The sequence below is a fragment of the Belonocnema kinseyi genome, chromosome 1, assembly GCF_010883055.1.
Source record: "Belonocnema kinseyi isolate 2016_QV_RU_SX_M_011 chromosome 1, B_treatae_v1, whole genome shotgun sequence".
Taxonomy (NCBI): domain Eukaryota; kingdom Metazoa; phylum Arthropoda; class Insecta; order Hymenoptera; family Cynipidae; genus Belonocnema; species Belonocnema kinseyi.
In genome coordinates, this window is record NC_046657.1 from 97,782,931 (window position 1) to 97,801,059 (window position 18,129).

Sequence of the window (18,129 nt, forward strand, 5' to 3'; positions counted from 1 at the left end):
AATTTCAAAATGAGCTCAATATTACTTGAGTTTAGCCTTTGGACGGCAAGCATGAACCCATTTTGACTGAAAAAGTGCTTGGCTATCCCATTTTTTTTCTGAATATGTTTTGGAGGATCCCGAGTATTTTAAGCCATAAATAAAAAAATCCTTGCACTCGTTTTTAAGAAATCCTAATTTTTACTTTTTTGGCGGGTTATTAACTAACTGCTCATTTTCAGTACATTGTGCGCCTTAACAGTGCGAAAAAAATTAAAGTGTACAAAACTCCCTATTAAATAAAAAGTAAATTATGCTTTTTTCTTAAATAGTTTAGGAGGTATGTCTTCCTGAGTGGTTTTTATTTATAAATTAGGCTAAAAGAGAATAATTTTAGTCTTCGTGTAATATCGCATATCCTGTGCATTTGAAATGAAAGTTGCACTCATATCAGTTTAAGAAGACTAAACTTTGCGGAGAGCTCTTGCATTCTGAGTGAAAAAATGTGCTTATAAGTATAAAAGTACTAAATAAATTTAGCAGCAAATCTACAAAATATTTTGAAATCCTATCTTTAATATTTCGCGAAATATCGCCTCGAAAAATGTGCCCATTGACAAGAATTGATCAAATTTTAGCTAGAAGATAGTTATTCCATATAGAATTCTTAAAAAATGAAATACATACTATACGTTGTGATAAAAAGACTTACACGAATTCGCATGTTTTAATACAATAATACCAAATTTTTATTTAAATTTAAGTTAAAATTGTAGCTTAATATTTTAACGTATTAATGAATCCCCCTCCCTTTACGAGATTTTTTGAAATTATAGTTCATCGAAAAAAAGTTATTTCTATCGTCCTTTTGCCGGATAACCTGTCTTAGTGCTTTTTATGTCCGTTTTTAGCGTCCCCATATCTCGAGAGCTAATTTTTATTTTCGAGAAAAATTGAAAATTGTATTTTTTTTTTAAACTTGTGAAATTGTAACGTTAAAATTCTCGGACGAGTAACTCAAAATCAGTTCGCTTATATAGATGAAAACATTTTTATCCTCATTCAGAAACTCCATGTCTCGGGAGTAAGTTTTTATTTTTTATTAATTGGGAATGGTTAAAATGCGATAAGCCACCTGGTGACAAAAATTGGAACTAGAAAGAATAGGCACGATTTTAAAGATGCATTTTAATTTGTGCATACAAGTTTTTTAACAATTTTTTTGTGGAGGTTAAAATATTTATTGGATAATAAAAATAAGTCTTTATCCGAAACAAAGTGTTTTAGATCGAATTTACATATTATACAGTGAAATACAACACTTTTTGATTGAAATATTTATAAAAAAAAACAATTATTGTTCTTTTTATTGTGATTTTCAAATTTGTCGCTACATACATTAATTTAAGTTTATTTATGTTTATAATGCATTGAAACTCACATAAAATAATGAAATAATTGTTTTTTTAAAACTTATTTCACAAAAATGTGTTTTTTTTTCACTGTATAAGATGGAAATTTTATCTAAAACTTTTTCTTTCTGATGAATATTTATTTTTAGTATTCAGTTATTGTTTTATACTTCACAAAACAATAGTACAAACAATTTTATGCAAAAATTAAGATACATGTTTAAAATTGTACCTATTCTTTCTAGTTCCATTTTTCGGCACCATGTGGCGAAATGGTAGACCACCATTCCCAAAAGTGAAGATTACATTTTTTATCGCAATCAGCAGCCGAGTCTGCTCCTGTCCATGGTCAGTGTAATTTTGAGATTATCAGTTAACGCAACTATTACCTTGAAAATGGATAACTTTCTAATTAAAAAAAAATGGCACTTAAACCAGCAACACCTCATATCGGAAGTTTGAATTTGTTAATTATAAAAGTTTTCAATTAGAAGGCATATAATTTTCAAAGTTTCTAGAATAATTCAAGTTTAAAGTTTCACAATATATAAAATTCTTTAATTTTGAATGGTGAAAATCGCTCTAAATTGCACTTGATACTACATGATATGAATCCAGAATCCAGAATTACCTGTGTACAATTTTAGGCCGTAATTCTCAAATTGCGGAAGATATGCATTTTTTTCTCGCGCCATGTTGTGCCTCCCGTTCCGGGTGCGCTCGATCTATTGTGATAGCAGCTTGTCCGTTGTCATATTTTGAGCGGGTTAAAAGCGTGCATCTACGGAAAATGGCTCGCAAAGTTGGAAAAACTGGTTCTTATCGTCATTCGCAGTCGCGAATGACGATAATTTAACGCACGATAGCTCAAGAACGGTCTTTCCGATTTCAAATAAATGTATATCAAATTAAAGTGCATTAAATTCTTGATAAAATGACTATGAAAATCGATAAAAAAAGATATTACTTTTTATAAACAAAATTGTCAAGAAAATTCGAAAATTATGCAAAATGCGTTGTAAAAATTGCAAAATACGCCTTATCCATAATAAAAATAACCCTTTCCATGGTAAAATAAACAAAAAATATTTTACGCTTTTTATTCCAAAAATTAATTTCCACGGCTCCTACACTGCATGCCGTTTACCCTTGCAAAAACGGCATGGTTCACTTTGATAGCTCAGATTTCGAGACTGACACATAATTTTTAAAAAGCATTCGTTTGGCAGTAAAAGTCAATAAAGAACAAGATCTCTTCAAAATTTTATGTTCCTGCAATTAATAGTTTTTTTAAATCGATGCTCGAAGTTGAGATACTACAAACCCCATATACCCCCCATAACCTCTTAAATTGGAAAACGTTTGGTTTGAAATATCTTAATTTCTAGAGATTTCAAATTTCACAATATTGTAGTTTCAAGTTGAAATATTACAAGTGTCAGGGCAATTCCATTATTAAATCTGTCAAAACTTTGTATTAAAAGCCTTAGTAGTCAGTTTTATCTTTCATAATTTTGTATGTCAATATAAACTAATTTCGAATTCAAAAGCTAAAAATTATATAATTTCAACTATTGGAATCATATTATAGAAATCTTCTTTTGTATAATTTTTTTAATTTTCAATTTAATATCTTTAAATTTTCCGATTTTAAATTTAAGATTTAAATAAATAAATAATTTCAAATTTAAAAATATATGATAAAAAATTTCAAAAATGAATAATAATTCAAAAGAAAGTGTTAAAAAATAATCACAATGTGCTGTGTAAAATTAAAATAGATAAAAACTAAACTATCTGAAATTGATACGTGAGTAATTGAATGATTTCCTTAATTTTGAATGGTTACAATTTTAGGGTTCAGAATTTTCATCTCAAACGCTTTTTTTGAAATAATTCAATTAATTTTTTTATTTTAGAAAAAGTAGTCTGCTCAGTTTTAATGTTAAACCATAATTGTTTTATGTAACAACGATTTAAAACTCTAGAATTTCAGACGCTTTGACTTATTATCCAATTTTCAAAATTTTAGTCTAAATTTTTCTATTATGAGAATTTCTGTTTCAAAATGTTTAAATTGCAAAAACTTTCAATTTTAAATTGCAGACATGCTGTGCGCGTGTGCATACTGTTCCGTAAATAGAATATGTTTTTTCTTCAAAGCGCGAGAAATCACTCATTTTTACGGAGAGAACACCGGGAGATGAAAATTATAAAAATAGTGGTCACCCTGATTCAATATTTTACAGTTTTACCAAACACGTAGGTACGTACTTTTATTCTTATAAGAACTTTTTTTAACGTCTTCTTAAACTGACTTAAGTGCAACTTTCATCTAAAACGAACAGAGCATGAAATATATCATGGAAACGATAGAATTAACTTTTTTCTTGGGCCAATTTTTTCAGTAAGAAAAACACGTTCGGGAGTCATATCTCCTAAACTGTTCAAGACTCAAGAATAATTTTGTTTTTATTTTAAAGGGGATTTTTTTGGATCCCAAACTCAAGGGTTTATTCCAATAAACATTAAATTTCCAATGATCTGAACGAAAATATGTTTAATCCCCCCTCCCCCGCTAAATAAAAATTAAGATTTCTTATAAAGGGGCCTAACGATTTTTTTAATTTACGGCTTAAAATACTCGGCAGAAATTTCCAAAACGTGGCGAATGAAATTCGATTATTTTTTCGAATTATGCTCACGCGACCTCGATTTCAGTTTCGGCCCTCAGACCTCCCCCTTATTAGTCAGAATGGGTGCAAGCTAGCCACGTTTGACATGGAACGTCCCTATTAGACAATTTGAATCAGAAACAAGCTTTTGAGCAAAATTAACATTGAGCGGCCTTTAAATACATATTTGTTGAATTATCCCCGTTGCAACCCTGAAAGTTTCTAAGCACGCTGCGACACTACAAGATCAATAATTCTACGTAGCAGATCCTGCTAAAGAACCTTCGTGCCACCATCTTACCATCTCTCTTTGAATTCCCCGTTAGTATAAGTAGAGACCGTTGGTGGGCGCAACCCTTTTGTCCAAATGGCTTTCGGATGTGCTCTTCTCTGCATCCGATTGGCCGCCTTTCTATCAGCCGCCAGCCTAGAATGCATGCTGACACCTTAGACTTCCGCCATCAACCATCAACTTCAACGATGGATCGATCATCCCTGGACCCTGGGTTCTCTGCACCATGCTTATCCACTCCGAAGAGCATCAGCTGAAAAGAACTTCGAGAATCTTCGAATCTTCTCTTCATCTTCAACCTCGTTGAGGAAACTTCTTCCCGAAAACTTTCCCTTGAAAGTTTTTTGGAAATCATGTTCTTCATCTGGAATTCTTCTGGAATTTCTGGTATCCAGCCAGACATTCCTGTGTTCAGCCGGATCTTCTGGTGTTCAACTGGATCTTCTTACTTTCAACTGGATCTTCTGGGGTTCGTCAGGACCTGCTGAGGTTCTTCTGGATCTTCTGGAGTTCTTCCCGAATTGGTGGGTTTCGTCCGGACCTTCTGGAATTCCCCCTGAACTTCTGGATTTCTTCCTGACCTTCTGGAGGTACCGTTCAATGTCCGTACTTGCTACTCGAGCAACGGCGTCAGATTCTGATTCAATTCAATCTGGCAGGTTGGTGATTTCGTCTAATTACTTCATATCTTTTCCAGCTAATTTTATTTCTGCAGCTAGTCTGCTTTCTTGTATTCCAGCTCTTATTTTTTAGGTTCCAGGATGGAGGAACAGGTAATTTTCATCTATGTCAATGTACTTAAACCATTTTTCCCATTTTGTATAATATCTATATTAGCGACGTAATCCGAAGCTGATGGAGATTTAGAGATGGGTAAGAGACAAGTAAGATAAGGTAGAATTTGAATCTGCTTTTTCGAGGGGGAAAAGCAGCCAATTGTGGAATGTTCTATTGTAAATTGATTATTGTAAATTATTATAAACTCGCTGAATTGTTTAATTCTTTAAACGAAAAGTTCTCATAATTTGTTTTTGTTTAGTTTTTGAAATATTAATTTGAGATCTTTGGGAAATTCTCTGAGAGTAAATGTAAAGTCGAGTGTCACCTGTTTTCAGTTTCCCGATCCCCGAAAAATGCAGATCAACCTGACGGGATTTTTGAATGGTAAGAATGCTCGGTCTTTTATGGGAGAACTTTGGGATTTGCTGGTTTCTGCTCAAGAAAGCGTTACTGGAATTCCGGATGCGTTTCTACAGCAGAAGAAAGATCAGATAAAAAAGCGATTGGTAATTTAGACTTGCTATTCAGATTATTTTTTTTATCTTGTAACACGCTCGTTATTTTTTAGTTTGTTACTTGAAGGGCGACAGTACAGAAATAGATAACGAACAAAATAGACATTTTTTCAATAGAGCGGCAAAAACATTTTCTATAAAATCGAAATCAATCACCACTTAAATAAAAGACAGTAGTCCACTTCTGTGATGACGTGTTGCTGATTCGAATCCGCACAAAATTGATTAGAAAAAGTTATCCAGATCTGAGTAAATAAATTTGTCAGCTGTTTAAATAAAAAATAAAAACCTACTCCCGACATGTTGAGTTTCTGAAAAAGGGGAAAAAAATTATTACCACGCTCAGATGTTACTTAAAATTTCATTTACATTTTTTATTACTGTATTAAAAAATGAGAATTCGAAGAGATCTTTTATCACAACGTGCATTTGATTTTCTAAGAATTTTTTATTCAATGTACCATTTTCAACAAAAAAAATGTTGGTTATCTAGGTCTGGACTGTCATCCTTCACTTATTTTTTGGGGGATTTCATGCTGAATTTTGAAAAAAAATAATCACCTTGCAAGACGATTTTAGTTTCGAGCAATATTTAATCAAAAGAAAAAAATATTTCTACATATTATTAAAATTCGTTTTTGAATTTTCCATATGCCCAATAATCAGGTAATAATTAAGGTTTCCAATTTAGGACATTATTCATTTAAAGTCTAAAATTGTTGCGCTATTTATTTTATTAAGATTTCCAATTTGAAATCGTCTAATTTTAAATTTCAATCCGAATTTATGAAGTGTTGAACGTTTTGAATAAAAAATAATTTCCCTATGTTAGGGATTGCAATTGGAAATTATATAATTTTGATTTTAAAATCGAATATTGATAATAATAATAAAAAAATAAAAACTTCAAAATTAATTGATTAAATTAAAATTCCTAATTAAAATAAAAAAATATCAATTTTTATTTTGAAATATCTGATTTATTTTACGTTCTAGAAATCAGAAATCCGCTTCAAGTACAAATATAGAATTTTTTTAATTTAGGACGTTTTTAAATCCCGGTCTTATCGTCCTATCAAATTCTTTTTTTTTCATTAATATTTTCTGAATTCTAAACACGTCAATCTTAATATTTCCTTTGTTTCCATTTTTTAATCTAGCCATTTTAATTTTATTTTTATCGTTTAATTTTTTCAATTTAAATATAAATTAGAATGTTTGAACCTTTTCAAAACTTAATGTTCTTAATTCGGAATTTTCTTATTTTGGGATTTTTAAGCAGGAGACTATTTATACTGTGAGCTATTCTATTCTATAATGTTCGCCAATTTAAATAGTACAAATTTTACAGTTCCAAATTCTGATGAGTTTAATTTGGATTGCCTTTTCATTTGAAATTTTTTCATTTCTTTATAGTAGACTAATATATCACATAAATCTAACTATTCTTTCAGCGTGGAACGTCTTTATCATAAATAAAAACAAAAAATAAATAATATTTATTTTGATAGTTTTCGTGAAAACTATTTTTACAAAAAATTAATTCAACCTACAAATTCTTCCCCCAAAATTACTTTATTTATATTTTTAACTGCTATATTTTTTAATTAAAAAATAACGCAGTGTAATTCTGTTTTTATTTTTTCTAATTGTATGTCGGTAAGTTTTGTATTTGAAAAATGTGCCGTTATTTTTCATGAAGGTCTACAAATCCTTTATTTTTGCGAAATATAAATGTTGTTAAAACATTAGTTTTGAAATAAAATTTTCGATCGTAAACAAATTCATCCTTGAAAACTTGCATTTAAAAAGTGTATTTAGACCGAGAAACCCGATTTATAGAAAATTTCAATTTAAAACAATTTCTCATAAATTAAAAAAAGAGCGTTTTTTATTTGTAAATTTAGGAAATGAAGTTTGCTGAATATATAAAAAAGTGGCATTTAACAATAGAATAATGATTCATAACCTAGAGAAATTTACAAAAATGGATCATGTATGTCAATTAAAAAAACCTCACAGCAAGAGAATAATTATATCAGTAATTCAATAAAAAAATGTCGAATACGGAAGATATTTTCTTAAATATTGAAGATGTAAAAAAAGAAGAGCTTTTTATTACTGACAAGATTGTTTACAGTGAAGAAAAGATCGATTCCAATGAAGAGAAAAATACAAGTTTCACTCAAGAACAAAAAAATACAGATTTCTATCAGAGAGAACCTTTCTTAGAAAAAAATGCAATTTTCAAAGGGAAAGGGCCTTTTTTAAATACAGAACAAACGGCACATTTCAATGACGAATCTTCTTTAAATATTGAAGAAATCCCAATTTTTAAACAGGAAGAACAAGAGAAGCTTCAAGCGTCACTTGCAGAGAAAGAGAAAGATAAGGACCGAGAAAAGGATAAGGATGATTCTGAAATTAAGGTGAAAAAAGAAGAAAAGGACTCTAGTTCTTCGAAGGACCACAGGCGAGATAGAAGCCGAGATCGCGACAGAGACAGGTAATTATAAAAGAAAATGTAATCAGAAACTCCTTTTATTTCGAGAATTAAACTAAATTTTGGTTTTTATTTCAATTTTCAGAAGCAAGAGAAGTAGGTCTAGAGATCGACACAGAGATCGAGACCGTTCAAGTCGAAAACGCAGGTCCAGTTCAAGGTCACCAGGAAAATCGGGAGGCAAAGACAATGGAAAAGACACATCGGACCTCAAGGTTGAACGCGAGGAATCTCCTGCTACAGATGTTCGGGATAATCCGATCCCCCTATTACCCATGAAACCGAAACCGTGAGTAGAAATATGTTTAAAGTATCAAAACTCGCTCTGTTTCTATTTAGGTAGCTGTCAGATTCAAAAGCTTTGATCTTCAGATCTTTAAATTTCTGAACGTTCAAAATGAATCAAATTTGGGTGCGTCTAAAGTCAATCTTTTAAGCTTTTCAATGTTATAAACAGCGAAAATTAAAAAAGTAAAAGTTTTTAGGATTTAAAAATATAATGAAACTTCAGAGTGAAAAAATTAAAATTTATAGTGAAATATTTATAATTTCGGCTTACAGATATTAAAAAAAAATCTTATTCTACTTGAATAAATTTGTAATCTACATTTGAAGGGTGGCAATACTGAACTAGATTACCAAAATTTTTCCGAAAATAGGTTTATTGCATAAAAATTCTTAAAAATAAAATACACGTTGTGATAATAAAATTGTTTAAAATTCTCATTTTTTTATCCGCAATAATAAAATCAAATTTTCAATTTTTCTTAAACATAATTGTGACCTCAAAAATTCTTGGAAGATTTGCAGTAAAATTATAGAGAATTTAAAAGCATTTATTGTTCAAATAAATATATTTCATAATGACTACATATATTTTTACAACAACATTCTAGAGTTAAATAAACATACTTTTTTAAATTACAGAGTTGCTACAGATCAGGTGATTCCAGAAAGTCGGGGAATGTTAGGGAAAACCTGAAAGAATTAGGGAATTTTCGAAAAACTAAAGTTGAAGTTAATTTTATTCTGGTTAAAAATCACAACTTTTTGGTTGAAAATTCATCCGATTTTGTTGAACTCAATTATTTTTGGTATAAAATTAAAATCCTTTTTTGGTTGAAATATCAAATCTCACGTTTTTGGTTCAGAATTCCTTCTTCTGGTTTGAAAATTCAATTACTTAGTTGACAGTGAAACTATTTGTTCAAAATTTAATTTCTTTTTATTATGTTTTTTTTTTGTGGAAAACTAATTGTTTTAACCGAAAATATAACTCGTACATGTTTGGTTCAAAATTTATCTTCTTAGGTTGAAAATTCAAATATTTTGTTAAAAATTCCTGTATTTTATAGGAAAATCGAATTTGTGGGAGTATATTTAAGCTTCTTGGTGACTAATTCCTATTTTTGACTAAAAGTACCTTTAAAATTAAAATATATAGTTGAACATTCATGTACTTTGTTAAAAATTCGTCTATTTTGGTAAAAAATTCATCTTATTGGTTGAAAATTTATTTTTTTGCTTGAATATTATTTTTTTCTTCTTTAGAGTTAATTTTTGTAAATGAAAATGTGACTGTTCCATTTTTTGTCGAAAAATTATCTTTTTTGATAGAAATTTCATCTTCTTGGTTGAAATTATACTATTTTATCGAAAATTTACTTTGATTTGATTGAAATTGATGTTTTTGAGTGAAAATTTAATTATTCTATTTTTAGTTGAAAATTTATCTGTTTTAGGTAAAAATTCAGCTACATATTTTTGAAAATCCGTCTTTTTTGGTAGAAGAGTACTCTCATTATTAGAAAATTTATCTTTTTAGTATTTTATTAAAAATTACATTTTTTTAGTTAAAGATTTAACATTTCAGTTGAAAATTCACCTTAACTATTCCATTTTTTGTGGAAAATTTACCTTTTTTGATACAAATTTAATGTTCTTAGTTAAAAAATCTGATGTTTTATAGAAAATTTGACTATTAAATTTTCTGTTAAGAACTCATTTTCCTGGTTGGAAAAAAATATTTAGTTGAAAATTCGTTTTTCTTTATATATGGGGCATTCCACACAATATTTACTACCAAATAGCAAATATTGTGTGGAATATTGTGTGGTAGAGAATTCATCCTTTGGGTTTAAAATTGAATTATTTTAATTCTGAAAGTTTAATTCTTCTATTTTTTGTTTAAAAATCATTTTTTTATGAAAAAAAACTTTGAATGAGAATTCGTTTTTTCTTATTAACATTTAGTTTTATCACATTTTAACTATTCTTATTTTGGTTGAAGATTTATTATTTTAGTTTAAAGTTGATGTCTTAGGTTCAAAATTTATATTTTGGATTTGAAAACTCAACCAAAAAGTGTTTAAATTATATTAAGAAACATTTTTTTTTATTAATATTAATAATCTTCCAAGTGTAAGATTGGTTTTATACCTAGAAGAATTTGGAAATTGGCATATTGTAGCAACCCTGAATAAGGCATTTTTTAATGCGAATAATATGTTTTCTATTACTTTGACTTCTTTTAACTTTCAAATTAAGTGCCCTTTCCAATTTAACGTGATACAGTTTCCCGCTAAATTTAAATAATATTAATATTATTAATAAAGATAGAAAATATGACTTTTTAAATCCTTATTCAAAATGCTTAAAAAATGGATAATTGTTTCTAATCAAATGTTGTTGGGCTTAATTCAACAACACATAATCTCGGATGTAGACTTCCGTCTTATCTTTATATGGTAATTTCAATATCATAAAATTTTGTTTTGCTCTCCTGAAAAATTCTGATTTTGTTTGCTATCTATAGTTCTGTACTGCCACTCTTCATTTATACTTGTGTTACATAAATCTTGAATTCTTCAACAATTTAAATTTTCATGAACAGAGAGGCAGCAGTTGCGATTTCACGACTCCAGGCCAAACTAATGAGCATCGCCGACGGCAAAAAGAAATCCAACCGCTCTCCAACTCCCGAAGTCCAAGAAAAACCCGTCCGGAAGTCACGCTCAAAATCTCCCTCGATCCGAGCCAAAAAATCGAAATCAAAATCCCCCACCTCAAAATCTCGCAAATCTCGCTCTCCAGTTTCCAAATCTAGAAAGTCTCGCTCCAAGTCTCGTTCTCGCCGCTCCCGTTCAAAATCAAAAGGCCGAAAATCTCGCTCTAAATCCAAATCTCGAAGATCCAAGTCTCGATCTGCAGATCGTTCAAAGTCGCGCAGATCAAAGTCCAAGTCCCCGAAATCAAAATCTACACGCTCGGATTCGCGTACTAGAAATAAAAAATCAAGATCTAAGAGTAGAGAGAGAAGCAAAGCCAGGAAGTCAAGATCCGCTTCGAGCGACTCTAGATCTTCAAAATCAAGATCAAAATCCAGGTCCAAGTCTGTCGAAAAGAGGAAGGAAAATGCGGATGGAGGGAGAAAAAGAGACGCGAGTAGCAGTTCTACTAGCGGCAGTGAAGATGAAAAGGGAAAGGATAAAAATGATTTCGAGATTAGGAAGAAAAAGGATGGAGTTCAGGCGAAGAGATCCTACCGCAAGACGAACAAGGACGATAGTGGAAGTGATAGTGATTCGAGCAGAGAAAGAAAAAGTGGAAATAAAAGGAGAAGCATTACTCCGAGAAAGGACAGGGATAGGGACAGGTCGAAGGACAGGGATCGATCGAGGGACAGGTCACGTGATAGGAATCGAAGGTAAGAATATTTGTTGTTGAAGTAAATTTTATAAAATTATATTTTTATGTCGGAGAATGTTCATGATGTCTTTTTTTCCTCAGGAGATCTTCGTTGGATAGAGAGAGGGATAGGGACAGAAGGAGGGACAGGGACAGGGAACGCGTCGATAGATACAGTGGAAGTCGAGGCATGAGGCCTCCTTCAGTGAGAAGAGCTCCGAGTCGAAGACGGTAAATTTTACTGCTTTTTACATGACATTTTAGATTCTTCCTTAAAGCTTAAGCTTTAATTTTTCCTTTAAGAAAATCTATTGTAAATGTTTTCGGCGGTGTTGAGGTAAACAATTTTGAGGAAAGCCGACCATTACTGGGACATCGTAAAAAGTATGTCTAATGCTGGGACTTTCTTTTTAAGGAGAAAAAAATGTTTTCTTTTTTTACGTCTGGGAAAATTTTTGATTTACAAATAAATATAGGCGGAATCTATTAATTTCAACACCTTCCAGACTAATGGTAAAAAGTGATTTTAAAAATCGTAACAATTACACTTCGAAAGTACAGCTAGTTTCCCTCATCAGATCTGTATAATAAAACGTAATAAAATTATGAAAGCGAAGTAATATAATAAATAGATGTAATCTATCAAATTATAATAGAAATGGCAACAGGGCCAAAGTTTTCAGGGATTTATCGTAGAAATATATTTAAAAAATGATAAAAAAGACGAAATATTCGTCAATGCGTATAAATTCAATTTTTAAGAAGATAATTATGTTTTCTTTTTTTGCGTATGAGAAAATTATAATTTATAAATAAATATGGACAGAACCTAATATTTTCGGCATCTTCCAGGTTAATGGTAAACAATTATTTAAAAAATCGTAACGATTACGTTTCGGAAACAGAGCTGGTTTCATTTTTTTGTGTCGTTTTTTAAATATGTTTCTACGAAATATGCCTGAAAACTTTGGTTCTGAGGCCCTTTCTATTATAATTTGATATATCCTGTCTATTTATTATATTAATTCGCTTTTATAATTAAATTGCGTTTTGTTATACAGATTTGATGAGGGACACCAGCTGTCTTTCCGAAACGTAATCGTTACGATTTCTTAAATAAATTTTTACCATTAGTCTGGAAGATGTTGAAATTATTAGGTTCTGCCGACATTTATTTATAAGTTGAATATCTTGTATATTCTAACATAAATCATAAAATTAAAAAATTTCTAGTATTTTTGAAGTTCTTATGAATTTATTATCACTATTTATTTTTGTTTTCGCAAGTCATACATTTAGTAAAAATTAATACAAAATATTACTCGAAATTTGTGAATGAACCGTTGCAGAATTCGCCATTTTTTTGTATTTCAAAACTTTCCGAATAACTGTTCTAGTCTTGTTTTAATGAAATTTTTTTACTCTAATAGAAAAAGCAATGTTCTTGCACATTGTTAATACGTTTAAGAATAAAATTCATAATTTTTCAGCGACTTTATTCCATAAGTTATGAACATTTAAATTTCCGTATTTGGACAAGTTTTTGACGAATTTGTCTAAGCCGGGATGAAATTTCGCTGGCTGTCTCAGTTTCCCGAAATGTGAGTTGCACAAATGCATTTCCAATTACTGAGACGGTCACTTTCGCCGTGTTTTTAAAATTAAATTGCTCAGTATTGTGTTAGTGGCATATCAAAAATATTGCTTAGTTAAGTAATTTAATTTTAATAAATTTAATTTTTCATAAAATGAGTAATTATGCATTAAAATTTATTAAATATTAAATAAATTAAATAAAATCAAATATATATATATATATATTATAATAATTATATATGAATTACATTAATTATTATATTTATTTATGTATTTAATACTATTGAATATTCTAAATATTAATAAGATTAATATTATCAGTTTACTTAAAAATTCAACTGTTTGGTTGTAAATTAACTTTTGTGTTGAAAATTTATATTTTCGAGTTAAAAACTTCAGTGCTTTGGAGAAAACTCGCATTTTTGGCATAAAAATTTATTCTTTTTCGTTGAAAAGTATACTATTATATTTTTTTATTCAGAATTCATCTTAATTAAAATTAATACATAAATTGGAAAAAATGTTCAAACGATTTAAATAATTTTTTCGTTAAAAAAATTATTATTTGATAATATTTTTATTAAAAAATAATTGAAAATAAATTTCTTAGAATTTGTAATAATCTATTCTTGTTTTTTAATGTATTCTATTGGGATCTAAAATCTTGAAGGCACCACTAGCGGCAAAAGCAATATGGCCGGCGACAGTGGGTAGACGTCTCATAAGACTCATGTAAAAACATTTAAAATTAGTCTTGAGGGCATGCTCTTCGGTGACCACGTGACCAAACTAGTCCCCGGTTATGAGCATTTTTTTGGTGTTCACTGTGTCCACGCGGATTGAGATATCGTGTTTAAAATTTGACAGATTAAATAAAAGGCACTAAAGAACGTTTGTATACATCAATATGCTTATAATTCTAATGAAAGTTTATTTATAAATTAATGAAATAGAATATTACCATTCGAGTTATAGCACTTTGCAGATAATGTTTGGTTTGACGCATTTCATATTTTTTGATTCGCGTATATTGAGCACTGACACAAATTACACATGACTGGTGTTGCTCTGTTTCCAATTTGAAATTTATCTTTTATTTTTAGGACCAAAAAAATGAAAATCATTTTACACACAAATTTCATGAACGCAGTCACTTGATCTCGACTTTATCGACGTTCAAAATTTCTTTTTTTTCTCCGCTAGAAATCACTAAAAATGCCAAACAAATAATGATAGGTATATATATAATGATAGATGTGCAGATACTTATTTGTTGATTTGCAACGAATGTGAAAATTTGATTGCTTATATTAATTTTTTTCAAGGTTTAGACGATTTAGTATAAAATTGGTGTCAGTGCTCAATATGAGCGAATCAAAAAATCTAAAATGCATCAAACCAAAAATGATCTGCAAAGTGCTATAACTCGAATGGTAATATACTATTCCATCAATTTATAAATAAACTTTCTTTAAAATTACTAATATATTGATGTATACAAACGTTCTTTAGTGCTTTTTATTTTATCTGTCAAAGTTTAAACACGATATCTCAATCCGTGTGGACACAGTAAACACCAAAAACATGATCGTAACCGGGGACTAGTTTGGTCACGTGGTCACCGAAGAGCATGCCCTTAAACCTTGAAAATTAAAATAAAAAAAGCTCCAATTTATGCTTTCACAAAATCTACACCGGCATGTAGAAACTTCGTAGAAGGAGAAAGAATTTTACATGCAGGACACCTTCTGTTTTGGGAAAAAGAGGTAGAAAATGAAACTTAAGTTTCTATTATTGCATTTTGTTTGCAAACTTCAAATTTAAAAACTCTTTTTGTCTGAATAATAAATTCTTCAATTTGTCCCCCTCATAAACATTTACAATGTAAAATTTATTTTATATCAACTTGAAATGACAAATATTTGTCATTTATCAGCAGGTACTTTCTTCAGATTTGAGGTTATCTTGATATTTTTGTACTTAAAATAATATTTTTATTTAGAACCTGCTTTGATTATTTTCACTCGGAATGCTGCAAAATTCTTGAAGAATAAAAACAATAAATACTTGATGATGATTATAACTTTTTCTTCGAACTTTTTTATTGACAGTGGAACAAGCTTGAAAATCCGTTAGAATTTCGTGCATTTTTTTCCTTTATTCTGTTTTATTTCTCGATTCATACTATCAGTAAATGCTGTAAATGTACTATAGGGTTCTTCATAATTTTTTTTTTAAGTAGGAGTTATTTAAATTTCAGAAAAACCGAACAGTTTCATGCTTTCGAGCAGTAGAAGAGCAACCAAACACACAACAAAACACTTTGCCCTTCGATTTTCTTGGCGAAAACTCCATTGATAAAGTTTAATGTATTTTATTTGTAACTTTTTATTTATCACTTTCTATTTTTCCCCGGATTCACTGTAAAAAAATACTGTAAAACCTTTAGAAAAATTATTTTCGTATATTCGCCTATATTTCCCGTCAAAACTTACCTACGCTCAGGGCTTTCTGATTTTGTCACCAGGTGGTGTATTCGAGTATTTCAGATCCCAATAATTGTAAGTAAATTGTACAATTTTATTTTGATAAACCCCATTGGATTTTCCTTGTCCCAGTATTGGCTTCTTTGGTGTCCCACTTAAGGATATGTTCAAAAATTCATGTCCCACTAATGGACGATCTGACTAGCTTTAAAAATATCTTTACGTCTTATGTTATTTTGGTAAATTTAGCTAAATTCTTGAACTATTAAAAAAACTTTATTTTAAGGTTTTTATCTTAAAAATATATATAAATGAGCTTTAAATGGTGTAAAAATGTAAACTGGACATTATTAGAATGACTTACTGACCGATGTCGCTTTTGTCACTGGCAAACGAATCTGATAAAAAAAATAATTTTAACCCTACCATCGAACCATAGTTGAATATTAACTTGTTACAAGTAACTAAGTTATTGAAAAGTTACGTTATTTGTAACTTTTAGGGTAACTTCGTTACTCTTTTAAAAAGTAACTTTTAAAGTAACTTAGTTACCATTTTTTTTAGTAAATTGGAACTTTAGTTTTAGTTACTTTGTGTCTTTTGTATATTTCCTATTAAGAGATATTTTTGGGTCAGTTAAGGGTAGAAAATTATTTTTTTTTTCTGAGAATTCAGATTTGTGCTGAAAATTCGCGTTTTTTTAAATTCAACTGCGTTTGGTTTCAAATCAAAGTATTTTTTGGTTAAAGTAATGTCAACTATTACATTTTTTGTTCAGAATTCATGTATTTTATTAAAATCAACTATTTTGGTAGAAAGTTCAATTAGTTAACTAAAAAGTAAGGCATATTTTTATTTAAAATTAAACTCTTTTGTTGAAAAGTCATACTTGTTGGTTAAAATTTCTGTTGTTTTGTTGAAAATTGAACTATTTCGCAGAAAATGTGCTTTTTGTTTAAATTTAATATTTTGGTGTTGAAAAGAGAGTCAAAATCTCTTCTGGATGAAATTTCAACTATGGAGAAAACTATCTGTTGTAGGAGAAATTTTATATATTTTTTTTTTATAAAAGTGGAACTGTTCGGTAGAGAATTCAAAATTTTGTTAAAAATTCGTCTTTTTGAATTGAAAATTAACTGAAATCTTTTTTAACAGAAAATTCAACCATTTATTTATTTTTTTAAAATTTATTCTGTTTTAGTAGAAGTTACATCTTTTTATGAAAATGCATCTTTTTGGTTAAAAATTCTTCTTTTATGCTTGAGTATTCTACTATTTTGTTTGAAAGATTTGGTTGAATCACTATGTTAAGAAATCATTTTTTTGTTTGTTTGAAGATTGATATTTTTAGTTGAAAATTTATCTCTTTGTTGAAAGCTGAACCATTTTGTTCAAAATTAATTTTTAATTGAAAATATAACTCTTTCATTTTCTTAAGATTTTCATTTTTGTTTGAGTAAAAATGCATCAGTTTCGGGGAAAATTAATTTTTGGTTGAAAAGTCATATTCATTGTTATTTCTTCCTTGAGTGAAAAATCTTTATTTTTTGAAAATTCATCTTTTCGATTTTAAAATTATTTTTTTTATATAAATTTGATCTTTTTAGGTTGAAAATTTAACTATTATGTTAAAAAATTTAATTATTTTGTTGAAAATTGAAGTGTTTTGTTAGTATGTTTGTTTAGATGTTAATTTTTTCTCTCTACTTGTTTAAATCAATAATATTAAAATATTGATTAATCTTAAGATTATGAAAAAAATGCTTTCTAGCTCCCCTGGGGTATGAGCCCAGATCCTTCAGATTGCCGGCCTAGAGCACATTTTTGTCACAATTTTAAGACTAATAAATATTTTCATAACTTTGCTTTGGACCAGCAGACAAACAAAATCAACAAAATCGAAAATAATTACTTTCGCTGGTCAATAACCCTACATCAATAATCAAGATAAATTAATTGTTTTGAAAAGATTAAATTTTTATCTGAAATACTATTTTATTCCATTTATAAAAGAAGTAATACAAGATTAAAATGCTAGTATTGGAACATTAATGATCAAGGAAAATGAAAAATAAGTCAAGGAAAAATCAGAGAATTCTACTGGAAATAACTAAAAAAAACAATTCTGGAAACTACATGTTACTTAGGGGGATAGAAATATTTTGTTACGGTTTGTTAAAGGATTGAAGGTGGGGGGGGGGGGG

The 18,129-nt window shown here is 29.3% G+C and overlaps 1 protein-coding gene across 4 annotated transcripts in view; it reads left to right on the top strand.

Moving 5' to 3' along the window:
• Positions 1-18,129, top strand: part of LOC117176105 (serine/arginine repetitive matrix protein 1) — a 50,558-nt gene that overhangs the window by 11,922 nt on the left and 20,507 nt on the right. For 3 of the 4 annotated variants that reach the window (XM_033366144.1, XM_033366171.1, XM_033366154.1), the window contains exons 4-8: positions 5,474-5,644; positions 7,996-8,159; positions 8,242-8,445; positions 11,050-11,862; positions 11,946-12,074. In XM_033366144.1, the coding sequence (XP_033222035.1) occupies positions 5,474-5,644; positions 7,996-8,159; positions 8,242-8,445; positions 11,050-11,862; positions 11,946-12,074 (1,481 nt within the window). Of the gene's footprint in view, positions 1-4,409; positions 5,018-5,473; positions 5,645-7,995; positions 8,160-8,241; positions 8,446-11,049; positions 11,863-11,945; positions 12,075-18,129 lie in introns of those variants that run through there. The other variant, XM_033366164.1, reaches the window with a different exon arrangement.